Source organism: Sitophilus oryzae, unplaced genomic scaffold (genome assembly GCF_002938485.1).
Source record: "Sitophilus oryzae breed Bouriz unplaced genomic scaffold, Soryzae_2.0 scaffold_227_pilon_pilon, whole genome shotgun sequence".
NCBI classification, from domain to species: Eukaryota; Metazoa; Arthropoda; class Insecta; order Coleoptera; family Curculionidae; genus Sitophilus; species Sitophilus oryzae.
The window spans coordinates 4,186,657-4,202,150 of NW_022146782.1; the positions used below are offsets into that span (position 1 = coordinate 4,186,657).

The window sequence follows — 15,494 nt, forward strand, 5'->3', positions numbered from 1 at the left end:
TGTTTTTCGTGATTCCAATTTTCGAAATCGGGCACTAGGAATAGCACGCCCACTTATGACCTCTAAAATTGTGCACAGCGCCTGACCGGCACAGTTATTAGAGAGATATCGGAAAACCGAATAGCGTCATGCAGTATTTACGCGTACCTTATCATGGTTACGATATGCGCGAGTCAATTTTTAACGCAACGTTACCGCCTGACGTAATTTGCGGATCAATTACAGCAAGCGCTATTTCTAAATAACGTTTAAAAATTGCTTAAATGGGCATGTGCGGGTATTTGACAACCGGGGCCGGCCGGTGAGATATATTATTTTAGGTTATGTTTGAATTGTTTTGAATTATTACTTTAGTTTTATTAGGTAATTTGATATTTAAGTAGCTGGGATTAGTTTTAATTAAATAAATGTGGCCCAAAATATGGATTCCATCTCTTCCAATATTAAAGAACCTATAAAGAGGTTTAGGTTTACAACAGATGACGACTTAGCCCTTCTAAGAGAATTTATTGCTTGTTGCCCTAAACCCACTGGCAGACGTTGAAGAATAAAGCATTGGAAATAAGCACTTTAACCCTTTTGTTTTAAAATACCTAGTAAACAAAACAATTTCAAAGTTTTCAATTCAAAGTTAGGTTAAGTTTAAATACGGACGCGACACGAACAGAATTCTTTCCGATCCGATAACTGTAAATGAAGAGAGTTAATACCACCTCACGTAAAGGAAATAACACCTGGCCTTATTAACGTCCATGCACGCTATTCGGTTTAGCGATATCTCTCTATTACGCTGTTTATTGTTATTTTACGCGAGTTTATTTTTGCGCACAGGAAATTTTACTCGTTTACACATCGTCATAAAAAACAAATTTCGTACCACGAATTAGGGGTAAGATTTTTATCTGTATACATATAGTATACCTAATCTGTGCTAGTAGTTACAAATTACTAGTACAAAAAATATATTTTGTCAAAACACACAGCTGATTTTAATTTTAATTTTACCTATTCAACTATCACACAAAGCTACTGTCAAACTCTCATACATACACATTCTCATCTCGAAAATACACCTTTATAATAGTAGGTACGTCCGAAAGTACTTCAGCTGTCAATGTCATAGAGTTTAAAGATATAAAAAGATTTGTTTCGACACTACGGACAGATTTTTTAACGTACCACAGACTATGTGCTCTTAAAATTGAAGTAAAACACTGAATTGGACTGATTAGTGTGACTTCACTGCGTATGCAACCAGATATACATCGAGACTGGTTGCATAACCCCTAAAATCAATATTAATCAGGTCTATTATACCTTATTGTCTATCTATAAACTTGCACAGAGAATAAATAAAAGCAAGAATCGTTATAAGATTGCTAAAATAAAATATAAGTATCACATTGAAAAAATCGAAGTAATCTCTACAGTTCAAGAACGTGTTTTTTATCTCATTACAAACTACGCAAAAGTAACTTAAATATTATAGCGAAATAAATTCTAACCTTGACTAAATAGAGTATAGATGTCAAAAAAAGTACATAAGTGCCTAAGATGTATCTTTTAACAAACAGTCTGAAAGAAAATGTGAACAAATATAGTTGAAGGTAATTTTATGTCATGAACTAGTAAAGAACCTAAATGTTATATTGGTAAATAGTAAGAGCCATACAGGGTGTTTTAAAACTAAGCCTAATTATGTAATAGAGTTTATACAAGGTGTCAATAATTAAACATACCCTGTAGTAGATTATTTTTGGAACAAAATCAAAAAAGAAAATATTCCTTTAAGTCAGGAAAGATTTTGACAAAGACATCCAAAAGTTGACAGAATATATAATTTATCTGTCAATTAAAATGACAGAAAACAGCCCTAACTGTCAAGTATATTCTCGGCGGACAGACTATAGTATTCCTGGCCTTTATAATTGACATTTTTACATTGAATTGTATGAGAAAAAATAATATAGGCAATTTTTGACACACTGAAGTCAAAATTTAACTACTCTAAGAAAAACTTAAATTTCCATAAGTTCTAATTAAGAAAGATTATTATTTAACACAAATTTAGTTTTAAAAAATAAAATTTTTGATGGCCTATTTTTTATTTTTAATTAATTTAATTTGTTTTGATTTATTTTTTTATCACATCTTTTATACAAAAGTAAAAAAACCGTCATTAAATAACACTTTTATACATTTTTTTCTAAATCATTGACTTTTCTGTTGGTTGTTGATTCTATTAAATTAAATGACAGATGTTCGATTATAACATTGGATAAAAAGTCTAAAGAAAGAATAAAAAATATTGTGTCATGGTAACCATTTTGAAAACATTCTTTTTTACATTTTGGCTTGATTTTCAATTTTGTTTTCTATTGTTTCCTAGCTTTATTTGTCAAAATAACTTAAAATAAAAAACACATTTTCATGGTGTGTGATTAAATACTGACTCCGACGTTTCGGCCTCTGGCGACCATCATCGACTTAATTTTTTTAAATACGGACCTGATTTTTTTTTCAATTTAATTAAATCCTTTCATCACTCTTAAAACACTATACAGGGTGTCCCAGAAATCAGTGCAAATATTTTAACTGGTAGTATAGCAAACCCAGAAACACGCCTATGAGGTTCTTTTCGCGAAAAAAAAATTTTGAAAATTCGAAATTTTTTGAAAAATTTTTTGGAAATTTTTTAGTTTCTAGTTAAAAAACATAATTTCTTGATAATATGGCAACATAGGTAATTAACTTAAATTTACAAGAAAGAAAATCCAGAAAAGATCCAGTGGTTCTCAAAATTTTAGCAAAAAATATTTTTTTTTGGAAATTTTCAAAGTAAAATAACTCCGTTATTTTAGACTTATTTGAAAAACGATAAAGAGAAAATATGTTTCTTTTATCGAGATCTACCGCCCCTTAAAATATTTGCACTTATTTCTGGGACACCCTGTATATAGTCATTTTGATATTTGCCGACGTTTCGTACAGAAAATTCCATCACCAGAATATTTGAAAAAAAAAAAAATAAAAATAAAAATGCAATACGGCATTTTATTGAGTATCAAATGAGTATCGATGAGCGTCGAATTCGAGCCACCCTGTACATATTTTGTAGTCTTTCTTGTTTACTTTATAATTATTGATTTTATGCAAAGTGTACAAATCTGGAAATACATCGTGTAGGGACTTCAAATTACAATTGGAGTATTTTAAATTTAAAAAAAAGGCATTAAAGTCTGACCAAGGAGTCGGGGAAGATTTTGACCGACGACAGATTAAAAAAAAATGACCGAAAATTCAATTTACCTGCGAATTAAAATAACAGACACAACTGTCACTGTCAGGTATCTTCTCATCGGACAGACTTTAAATCTTAACTCAAAACCTGACTTCAGTAAACCCTAAACCATACAAAATCCCTAATTTCATTACAAAATATGTGTTAGGTTAGTTTTAAAACACCCTGTACTTCACCGTAAAATCAAAAAAACCGTAATTTTACAGATTGAAGCTCTCTTTGATGAACTTTCTCATGGTAGAACCCACAGATGTTCCGCTTGAAGGTCCTGTTATTGAATAATTAAATTTAAACAAATACGGTTGCACGTCTACGAATGAAGTGTCAAAAACTAAATCAACCTCACTCCTAGAAGGCATCTTGGGTAAATAATCCTGCCGATTCATAACCTCGGTTATATAAACTATTTTCTCTGTGAGGTGATTCCCGACTTTCTCCCGGCATTCCTGCCTTTCCAGCTCATTATCCAGGGTTATCAGTTGTAACCTTACAGTCCACACCTCCCAAGGTATACATTCGGGCTGTAAAAACAAGTACCGGCTAGGTTTTTTCTGGAAAAACTCCAAGCTTATCTGACCCATCCCGCTGGACTCGTTACTCCGTAACTGTTCCGAGAAATTGCTCACTTCCTGTTTGACAGTTCGCGCCAGAGAGTTCGACGAGCAACAGACGTATGTCAAGTCGATAAAATCGCAATCTACGTCAGTAAAACCCACCGTGCTGACAGAATAACTGCTCTCGTTGGTGTACAGGAATTTACCAAGACATCTGTGGAAGAGTACTGTGTGAAACAAGCTGGTGACAGCCTCATCCGCCTGTCTACCTTCGAGGGTCAGTTCGAAAACCTGAGATCTGGCGTTCATTATTATTATTATTATCGTTATCGAGAAAAAAAAGTTAGGTTATGTTTTTTTATCACACTTAAATCACAGATGAACCCGAGATAAAAAAAAGACGCCGTTATTTCTTATTTCCCCACTTTTTTTTGGTTTGAAATCTCACTAAAAATAAAAAAAATTGATTTGAATTTCCCGCAATTTTTTTTTCTATAGAATTCTTTCCTATCTACTATACGAAGGAGGGAAGGTTAGAATAGGTGGGCATACCCATGTATTTGGGCGTTCCGCATACAGTTTCTGTGGTGGCAGCGTAAGGAAGCCACTTGGACAGACCGAAGTCTATGAGCTTGACGTTGGCATCGGCGTCCAGGAGAACGTTTTCCGGTTTGAGGTCCCTGTATACGATGCCGGCGTTGTGGAGGAAGTCTAAAAGAAATTGTTGTTATAGTTTGTTCGGGGTGAGTCAACTTTAAAGTTCATTAATACGTCGTAGTGATGACGCTTTGGAACAGGATCTGTTATTTTCGAAACAGGTTTGTTTTGGAACTGGCTTGGAACAAGTTTATGTACTATCCTATACCAGTTCCAGTTCCAACTGTTCCAGCTGTTTCAAAACACTGCTTAAATTAAATACTTAAAGAAATAAATTCTTGGAATTGTTTAAATTATGTTATCTACTATATTTGTGATACTAGATTCTTAATAGTGTATTTTTCAAAATTAGATAATTATATATTATATTGCATTTGGCAACATCGCCAGTACGTTTTTTTGGTGGTAAGAAATTATCTTCGCCTATTCTGTTTACATTAAAAAAAACTCTACGTAAAAAATGTATACATACCGACAAAGGGACCGCTTATTTTTATTATCTAGGAATGTAAGTTGTTTTTATTTTATACAGGCCCGGCAATGCATCTCTAGGCATAGGAATTACATGCATTGGAATGAAACGCCTATAAAAAGTCTATGCTTAAACAGAGATGGACAACAACTTCCCCGTTTCCACTTCCACTACGACTGTCTACTTAGACAAACTCCAATAAGATAACAAATTTTGGAAATTCCGCCACCTCCCATCCACTCATGATACCCATCTCCCTGCCCTTTATTTATCGCCATTGTTTTATTTCCCTTCCCGCGCCTCCGCACCTCGCTATTCCGACTCCCGTCAGTTCATCACAGAGTTGCCAGGTCTACCGGTTTCGTCTGTAAGCTACCGATCTACCGATTTAAAGAAAAAAATCCAACGATATATTCAACTGCGTCTTTAGTTTTTACAATAGAAGCACTTTTAAAAGCTGACTTATTTGACTAAAAATTAAGCGACTGCCGCGTTGGAATCTGTATAATCTGACTTTATTATTGTTTCATTAAATTTTATTTAGTAATAACACACATACAGGTCATCGTTCTGCCTAGTTGCAGAGTTACAGAGATATTCCTAAAAATCCTTATTACTCCTTATTAGGCGCGGTATTGGCGACATGCCCGAAGAAGTTGATATCTTTTGAAAAGATTTTATTTCATTCATCTACTAAAGTTGAACCCATATTTTCCCCAAAAAATGTAAACAAAAACAAAATTTAAGTTAAGAAACAACCTAAATTCGGACAAATATTTTAGTGATTTTCCCGTCAAAAAAATATATTAATATGAAAAAAGAGTTGAGAGTTGCTACAGCTTTCCCATTGAAATGAAATTAATTTTAGATATCACTGATCAAAATTTGTACAAAGGTAAAAAGTGACTGCTACACTAATTTGTGACTGCTATCCCTACTTGTTATAGTTTTATATGTTTTTATTAATATATTAATATTATTTAATTCAATATTTTTTTTAATATCAAATAATATACCTAGCTATTTCTAATTCTTGTTATATTTATTATATTTGTATTTTATTTGAGTGATCTATTATTACGACACATAGGAATGCTAATTTTGGACTTAAATATTATATTTTATTTCGTTTCTGTACTTTTAATTTTTGTTGAAGATCTACCGAGAATTTTGTTCTCGTATGGAATTATAATCTAACCAACCCGGCAACCCTGTTCGGCTACTCCTTATAAAGTTTTTTTCGGCCTAATTCCTTTGTCACAGCCGCGGCTTTGTCAAGCGCCGCCGCCGACCGACTGTGTCGGGGCGACTGCTAGGAAGATCGTACAGTATTGCCATTTCATAGAATTGCACTTGCTATTTTAGAAATGATTTCAAAGTTTTGCATGTTACTTTTCGTTTTAGAAAGAAGTTATGTGCCTAGAGAAAACATTCTTAAAATTGTTTCGTACTTTATTTAATATTTCATTAAGTAGGCAAGATAATGGGATTAGAAGATTTAGGATTTTGACAAGCCAACATAATTTCGATTTAATTGAATGGCAACACTGTCCGTCCTGTTTCTATTTTTTCGATTCTGTTCTATTAGTAGGCGGTAGCCCCCACACAAGCGTCTTAAAGACCAGCCCGGCGCCCCCTCTCGCAGGGGCTCTATCGTCGTATCACTTCTATGATCACTTCCCCTATACAATGGTAGGGAAAAGACACTTTATCCGTCTCTGTTGCACTGCAGTGAACTGTTCCAAGTCCCAAACTGTTCCAAGACCCAAACAGTTCCAAGTCCCTAACTGTTCCAAGTGCTAAACTGTTCCAAGCCCTAAACTGTTTCAAGTCCCAACCTGAACAGTGGGACTTGGAACAGTTTGAGACTTGGAACAGTTTACGACCTGGAACAGTTTAGGGCTTGGAACAGTTAGGAACTTGGAACTGTTTGAAACAATTAAGTAAAAAGAACTGGTTTGAGTTGATAATCGAGGTCGTATATCGGTTTCGCTAGTCTAGCCAAGTCTAGCGGACGCGACCGTTCAGGTGTTATCTGTTATTGTCGCGATACAGGGGCGTAAAAAACAAGTGTGGCTGTTGCCGTTATTTAAAATATTCAATTAAAACTCAACTAAATTCTTATTATAAATTTTAAATTTATAATAATTTTTTTTAAATATTTTATTTTTTTAATGTAAACAGAAACAGAATAGGTAAGCAACCTTTTTTTATTATAAAATAATGCTTGCGATGTTGCCAAATGCAATATAGTTATCGCTTTATAGTTTTTTTTTTGAAAAATACAGTGTAAGAACAATCGATTATTGTTTTGTATTATAAATATAGTAGATATTAAAAAAAATAAACTCTTTCAAGAATTTACTTTTTAAGTATATCACAAAATTATAAATCTATATTTATTCATTAGTGCTTATACAGGGTGGGTCTTAAATAAGTGCACATATTTTTAGGGGTTGTATATATTTCGATTCTCATGAGTTTTTTTCAGGAAAACATGTTTTTGAAAAGTTGATATTTTTCGAAAATTTGATAGTCTTTTTTTTAATTTTTAGTTAAAAAACATTATATCTTGGTAATATAGCAACACAGACAGTAGATTAAATTCAGAGAAAACAGAAAAATCCCCCCAGTAGTTCTCATTATTTAAGCAAAAAATATTCTTTTATATAAATTTATAAAGAAAAATAGCAACCGAATCAGAATGACGCAAGTACGGTATTAATTTTCGTTTTGAAACAGTTTGGAACTGGAACAGGTATCTTTTGCAACTGGAACAACTTGTACCTGTTATTAAAAAATCGCTGTTCCGGCCATGACTAATACGTCGTGGTCCGAACTGTATTCCTGAAACTTCGGCAGCATATTCTGGAGATAAAATAAGTAAAAAAAGTTAGTATAAATGTATGTCCTAAAACGCTTAGTTTCGGAGATACAGGGTGTAGAAGTTTTATTTTTATTTCGATTTTTTCCAAATAATTTCTGAAGTAACGTCAATATTTGGATGAAAATTGATGTCTGGGAGTTTTTTGACATGAGAAATGTTATTTTAATGTCAAAATTACTCCTATTTGTAGAGGGCGCCACTTACATATTTTTTAACTGATTTGAAGAAGAAAAACTTTTCGTCTGTACCTGTATAGTTTCTAGTATTTTTTACTCAGTAGTTTTTCTATTCAGTACAGGTACGGACGAAAAGTTATTACTCTTCAAATCAATTAAAAAATATGTAGGTGGCGCCCTCTATATGCAGGATTCATATTGACATCAAAATCTAATTTCTCATGTCAAAAAACTTCCAAGTTACTTCAGAAATTATTTGGAAAATATCAAAATAATAATGAAACTTCTACACCCTGTATAGCCAAAACTAAGCATTTTGGGGCATACATTTATACAAACTTTTTTATTTATTTTTATCTCCAGAATATGCTGCCAAGGTTTCCGAAATACAGTTTGGACCACCCTGTATAGAAAATTATTATACAGGGTGTTTCAAAACAAATGCGAAAAACTTCAGGGGGTGATTCCTTGTTCAAAATAAAGGGTAGTTTGCTTCATAAACGTTGGGTCAAAGGTCAACCATTAGGGAGATATCGCGGTACAAAGATGGCGGAAAAATAATGTTCTTATTTTTTATCTTGAAAACCTTTGAATAAGAAGACTAAGGAAGGAGAATATCAAAAATCTTAGGTACACCGCGATGGGCCTCAAATATTGCCGACTTAAATTCCGGTTTATCAGTGTCATTCTAATTTTATTTAAAAAATGTAAAACTATGATGTAGGGTAGACGCACAGTAGACTCAATAATTTGTTGTTTTATTGTACGTTGTGAATAAATATTGGTAGTTATTAAAATTGTTATAAAAATATATAATTCTAATAAAAATAGATAAGTTATAATAATTATTTATTAACACAAACATCCGATACGCTACTGAAGCAGGTAAGTCAAATTATTAACGTATCTAAATTCTTTGACATCTAATCTTTGACAAGTAATAAATAAAAGCTAAAATGCAAGAAAAATATATAATTTAGTTAATTTAAGTGAATTTCATAAATGATCGGTTTACTACACGTATGTATATTATATAGTCACTTACTAGCGAAAAGTTGTTCCATTATTTCACTCAATTTTTGCCGAGATCTACCGCACGCTACACAACCAACTATTTTAGAGTCTTTTTCGATAAATCGCGATAGTGTCACTGTTAATTTAAGTGCTGCCACAATTTCCATCTAGATTTACTACCTTTATACAACTATCAGTAGTAGAATAAATAATAAATAACATAAAATAAGCTCCGTAAAGACTGACAAATCCACAAAATTTGAAATCAAATTCAAATGTGTCAAATGAATCGCCAAACAGAACTGTCAAGGATCCCCACCCTAGAGAGCTTTTATGGTGGCTTTTCCGTCCACCATGCATGAATACATGGATAGCATTATGCTCCTTCCTTAGTCTTCTTATTCAAAGTTGAAAACGAAAAGAGATAGACTAATGAAATTTTATGGAAGCATTACTGTTAGGAAAACACACTTTCTGGTAATTTTTTCACTTTTTTAAAATGAGTGGAAGGGGTTGAAATAAACTACCCCTATCATTCTTGTTAACGAAATTTAAAGAAAAATCTTATCAAACACATGCAAAAAATTAATTTGGATAGTTTAGTTTGTTTAGAAACTTTTTTTATCTCTTGTATTTTTTTATAAAACTCACCGATTTGAAATTAAAAATAAAATGTAAAGCATTACATGTCAGGACTAAAAATATTTTTAGATTAAGAATCTAGTGATAATAATGATAATAATAATAATCTAGATAATAACGTATTGCAGTAGGGTAATGTCAAATAAAATAATATTAGAAACATCCTAAAAAGTGACAGCGGCCGACTAGATTTTTTCCTAAAAAAATTACAGCTGCCCACTAGATTCTTTATCTAAAAATGTTTTTTGTTCTGACATGTAATGCTTTACATATTATTTTTTAATTTCAAATCGGTGAGTTTTATCAAAAAAACACAAGAGATAAAAAAGTTTCTAAATAAACTAAACTATCAAAATTATTTTTTTTTGCATGTGTTTGATAAGATTTTTCTTTAAATTTCATTAACAGGAATGATAGGGGTAGTTTATTTCAAACCCTTCCACTCATTTTAAAAAAGTGAAAACATTACCAGAAAGTGTGTTTTCATAACAGTAATGCTTCCATAAAATTTCATTAGTCTATCTCTTTTCGTTTTCAAGATAAAAAATAAAAACATTATTTTTCCGCCATCTTTGTACCGCGATATCTCCCTAATGGTCGACTTTTGACCCAACGTTTATAAAGCAAACTACCCTTTATTTTGAACAAGGAATCACCCTCTGAAGTTTTTCGCATTTGATTTGAAACACCCTGTATAACTAACAATTCTGTTAAGCAAGTTAAGAACAAAACTTTTAGAAATAAAATAGAAATACAAATTTCCCTAAAAAAGGTGTAATATTCATTTTTAATAAATTTTTATTTAGCAAAAACAAATTCTTACCTATGGCTAATGCTATCTGAGCAACATACAGCTGCACAATCTCAATGGGCAGAACACCAAGAGTCTGAAGAAGATGCCACAATTCTCCACCTTCTATATATTCAGTCACTAAAAAAAAACAAATATAAAAAAAAATAAAAAAAACTTCCTAAAAATCAATAAAATATAATAATTTTACCTATATAAAGATGTCTTTTACTTTGCCAGTTCAAAAGACATTTGACTATGAACTGATGATGACCGCAGGCTTTCTGTATTTGGACTTCTTCCTTGACTTGTTTTACCGAATTATCATTGACAATCTAAAAAAAAAATCGCTAGTATTGTATATACAGGGTGAATCAATGATAATGTAAAGTTAAAATTGTTTTAGTTATCTTGAAATTCAAAAAAAAGCTAAATAGAAAAGTTATAGGGAACTCAAGACATATAATCTAAATAGACAACAGTTTATAATCATCTGCTGATGATGCTAACATGGTTAGCGAAACGCGCGTCCAGTGTAAAAGTAAAAGTGTTTTGGTGTATTGTGGTGATTTAGTGTTTTTATTTTGCTGTTTAACACCAAAGGTTCCAACCCTCAACTGTAATAAATAGACAAGCTTTTTTTACTGTCAGTTGGCCTTAAAAAGGCTATAAATAGAGATAGAGAGCAGAGATAGATAGAGATAGATACAGACAGTTCACGGCAAGAAACTTTTATATAATTTTATTATATACTTATTTTTAAATAGAGTAAAAATTATTTTTAAATGATATAGTTTAAAATTCGAGAAAAAAAAATATATTTTTTTAAATACAGGGTGGTCAGAATTGTATTCCGAAAACTTCGGCAGCATATTCTGCAAATAAAAATAAGTAAAAAAGTTCGTATAAATGTATGTCTTAAAATGCTTAGTTTCCTAGATACAGGGTGTAGAAGTTTCATTTTTATTTCGATTTTTTCCAAATAATTTATGAAGCAACGTCAATATTTGGATGAAAATTGGTGTCTGGGAGTTTTTTGACATGAGAATTTTGATTTTGATGTCAATATGACTCCTATTTGTAGAGGGCGCCACCTACATATTTTTTAACTGGTTTGAAGAGTAATAACTTTTCGTCCCTACCTGTATAAACCGAATGAGTAAAAAAATATACATTTACGACGTTTTTTACGTAAAAAAGGTCTCCTGGTAAAAATCGCTACGAGTTATGATTCTCGAGATATAGTCAAATAACTATCTACTCAACGTGTTTATTTTTTGTCAATATAATATGTATAGTCTATAAAATGAATAACTTTGAATTTTGACGGTTATTTTTTACCAACATGGCAAATATCAAATCCCTCTATCCAAAAAGTTACTGATATTCTTTAAAATGAGTGCCTGAACGAATCAGATAGGTAACTCTTTTTACTTTCGTGAAATAGAAAAGGAAAATAATAAAACAAGTGACAGTTCTTCCTCTTCTTGCAAAAATCGACGCGAAATGTCATAATTGACAAAAGTAAAATGTCATCAGCTTTTGACATTTCTAAATATCAGCCCAATGCCGTCTCTAATAGAACAGCCTCGGAGCGAGATTTATGACGTCACGCTAGTTAGATACCACGGATTAATAAATATGTTTTAGAATACCATGGAAAACATAATTATTCCTCGTATTTTTGGTTTGTATTTTAAAAATGATATAGTTTACATAAAATATACATAATATACAGTTAATAAATACAATATATATACATATTTATAGTAATAAATACTTTGGCAAATAAACTATGAACCATACAAATGCCAGCAAATGTTTTACAATATACAAATAATGAATATATGATAATGGGTAAAATGTAAAGGTATAACATATGATAATGGGTAAAATGTAAAATATATTTTAAATTTTGGGGTTTGAAAATCGATCTAATTTAACAAAAAACATTCAATATCTACTAATAGTGATATATTATTATTTGCATTCACAAAATTTATATGTATATTTTGAAAGCATCAATGTTTGAAAAATTATATTTGCAAATAATACAATATCATAGAAAAAAAAGGCGTCAGCGATGGCTATGAAATTAAAATTATTCTAAAATTTTTGATTTTCTTGGGATTTAAGTTCGGGAAAAACGCTGATTACGTTTTCATTATTTTTTTTGGTTTAAAAAAAAACGTTATAGCTAAGGTTTATAGCCTTCATCAGTGTTGTGTCATATGAAAAAAATAGTGTCGAATATAATCCATAAAATTACATATACGAGGAATAATTATGTTTTCCACGTATTCTACAACATATTTATTAATCCGTAGTATCCAACTAGCGTGACGTCATAAAATTCGCTCCGTGGCTGTTCTATTAGAGACGGCATTGCATCAGCATGGCCGCAAGTTGCTAACTTAATAAAATTAACACTAGGAAAGCCCGCGGGAACTGTCAAATTCAAAGTTATTCATTTCACAGACTTATAGTAGTATGTATTGACTATTTCCAAATATTTTTATATATATGTATATATATATTAAAATATTTGTATTATATTTTTTTTTCTAAATATCTTGAGAACGGTTGCTCGTAGCGATTGTTACCAAGAGACATTTTTTACATAAAATATCACGGAAATGTATATTTTTTCACTCAGTAATTTTATACAGGTACGGACGAAAAGTTATTACTCTTCAAAACAGTTAAAACACATGTAGGTGGCGCCCCCTACAAATAGGAGTCATATTGACATCAAAATCAAATTTCTCATGTCAAACAAATCCCAGACACCAAATTTCACGCAAATATTGACGTTGCTTCAGAAATTATTTAGAAAAAATCGAAATAAGAATGAAACTTCTACACCCTGTATCTTCGAAATTAAGCATTTTAGGATACAAACTTTTTTACTTATTTTTATCTGCGGAATATGCTGCCCAAGTTTCCGGAATACAGTTCGGACCACCCTGTATATTTGTGTATCTGGAAAATTTATATGCTATAATCCTTCTATAATAATTAGTGATAATTTTTGAGTTTGAAGTTTTATATCAATTTTTAGTAAACGGCGTCTAGAGATTGACCACGCCAAAATTATCACCGATTGTCATACCCAAGCGTCTTCGACGCCGTTTTTTTTTTCAATCATAAGGTACAAACCAGATGTAAAAAATATCTCCTTACCTGAGATTTGGAAAGAACTTTTAAAGCAAATATTTCGTTCTTCTCCAAATTCACTATTTTGTACACTTTGCCAAAAGCACCCTTGCTGATCAACTGCAACGTTTCTAGATTTCTGTCTTTGTGATGATCCTTAATGGGAAATTCCGGTAAAAAATACGACTGCAACTGAGAAACGGGCCAGGCAGTCTTGCTTTGATCATACGTGAGCGATAGCGTCGAGTTTTTCCACCTAAATAATAAAGCTTTGTCTACACTTCAAGTCAATAAGTGGTGTTTTGTTTAAAATACACCCCTTGTTTGTTTTCTATTAACATAATATACTATTGTATTTTTTTTAAATAAAATAACTCCATATTTCCTGCTGTGCCTTCAAATTGTACCAACTTATTTCTTTGTAAAATAAAAAAAACTACTACGATTTTCGCGTGGGACACACTATAGACACAAGATTTAATTTCAAACATTTTAACTGACACAGGTAAGACTGTATGTATAGAGGGACCTTTATATTATAGTATTATAAAAAAAATTAAACTACTGACTATAAACTAATTTAAAGACATCATTAAAAATCAATAAACGAAAATAACTTTAAAATTACACTTTCCATTAGTACTTAAATATTTATTATAACTGTTTCCAAAGCTGCAAACAGAAATGATGAAAATATTTTATGCAAACATAATTGTTCCACCTTTATCCCAAACAAACAAACTTAAAATTGTATACCTACAAAAAACTACCTTTTTTTCTTAATAACAAATAAATGTGAACAATACAATAGCACAACAATAGTTACATGAAAGGACCCCCTGTTTCAAGAGAGATAAGCCTATTACATTTTATTTTATTTTGGTAATAAATTGATAAGCAAAACGCTGTCTACACAGACATTTTAACAGATAGATCTGTCTGACCTTATTTTCTAATTGTTTGCGCGAAAATAACGCAAAATAAAACTTCCTGGCTTTAATTTATGCAAAAATTAGAAACATCAAAAAATTATGGTGCAATAAGATCAACATTTTAGTTAAGAATACAGGAACAGCGCGTTATATAAGAAAATATATGCTATGGCCAAGTATAAATTTGTTTTAAAACAAATTAAAAAGATGATAACATTCAATCAGCTATGTAGAGCATGAATATCACACACAAAGTGCGTTTGAAATTTAAAAAAAGAAATAATGAGTGACACTACAAATATTTTAACAAGAACTGACTTGTTTTGGGACGAAATACCACTTACCTTCGTTTACAAGGCCTAGAAATGCTATTTTTCGAAGGCTGGCTATCAAAACTCCAAATACTCCTCAAACTATTGTTTAACTACGAAAAAAAGCGAAAATGACGCAGTTTAATAACAAATTGAAAGGTTAGAACACTCCAGTCTGACTTACCTCTTTGTAATCTTTGTAATAATTTCGTCTGTGTTTATAAACACCGTCCAGTTGTTGTTGGTCACTGTTCGCATCACTTTTCGAACTAATTTTGTTGCCCATAAGAAAGGGCCTGGTTCAGGTCAAGTTTGCCCTTTTTGCAAGAAGTTTCGCGCATTTCACTGACCCTAAATTAGTGTTCAGGTAAAATCTTTTGTCGAATTTTACAACTGTATTTGATTATTTTTGTAATGGTGATTTGGTAGGGTAATTGCGCATGGAAGTTGATAAATTTTGCCAAAATGACAACGCACTGACAACTTACCGTGGCTCCCCCTCTTGGCATTTAATGACACTAAAAACTAAAATTAACAGATTTCTTCTTTCTCGATTAAACTCATAAAACTATTGAACGATAGATGGCAGCACAATTTTAATT

General features: G+C 31.5%; 2 protein-coding genes across 3 annotated transcripts in view; both read right to left on the reverse strand.

Annotated features, from left to right (window-relative positions):
• LOC115884257 (serine/threonine-protein kinase S6KL) overlaps positions 1 to 15,334 on the reverse strand; it is a 115,453-nt gene extending 100,119 nt beyond the window's left edge. For both annotated transcript variants that reach the window (XM_030902762.1, XM_030902760.1), the window contains exons 1-6: positions 15,077 to 15,334; positions 14,926 to 15,005; positions 13,677 to 13,905; positions 10,705 to 10,828; positions 10,527 to 10,634; positions 4,408 to 4,566 (exon numbers count right to left, since the gene is read on the reverse strand). In XM_030902762.1, the coding sequence (XP_030758622.1) occupies positions 4,408 to 4,566; positions 10,527 to 10,634; positions 10,705 to 10,828; positions 13,677 to 13,905; positions 14,926 to 15,005; positions 15,077 to 15,178 (802 nt within the window). In that variant the 5' untranslated portion in view covers positions 15,179 to 15,334. The remainder of the gene's footprint in view (positions 1 to 4,407; positions 4,567 to 10,526; positions 10,635 to 10,704; positions 10,829 to 13,676; positions 13,906 to 14,925; positions 15,006 to 15,076) is intronic.
• LOC115884258 (autophagy-related protein 101) lies at positions 3,063 to 4,356 on the reverse strand. Its single transcript, XM_030902763.1, has one exon. It carries the CDS (start codon positions 4,162 to 4,164, stop codon positions 3,502 to 3,504), a length of 663 nt encoding a protein of 220 aa, XP_030758623.1. The 5' UTR covers positions 4,165 to 4,356; the 3' UTR covers positions 3,063 to 3,501.
• Positions 15,335 to 15,494: the final 160 nt, after the last annotated feature.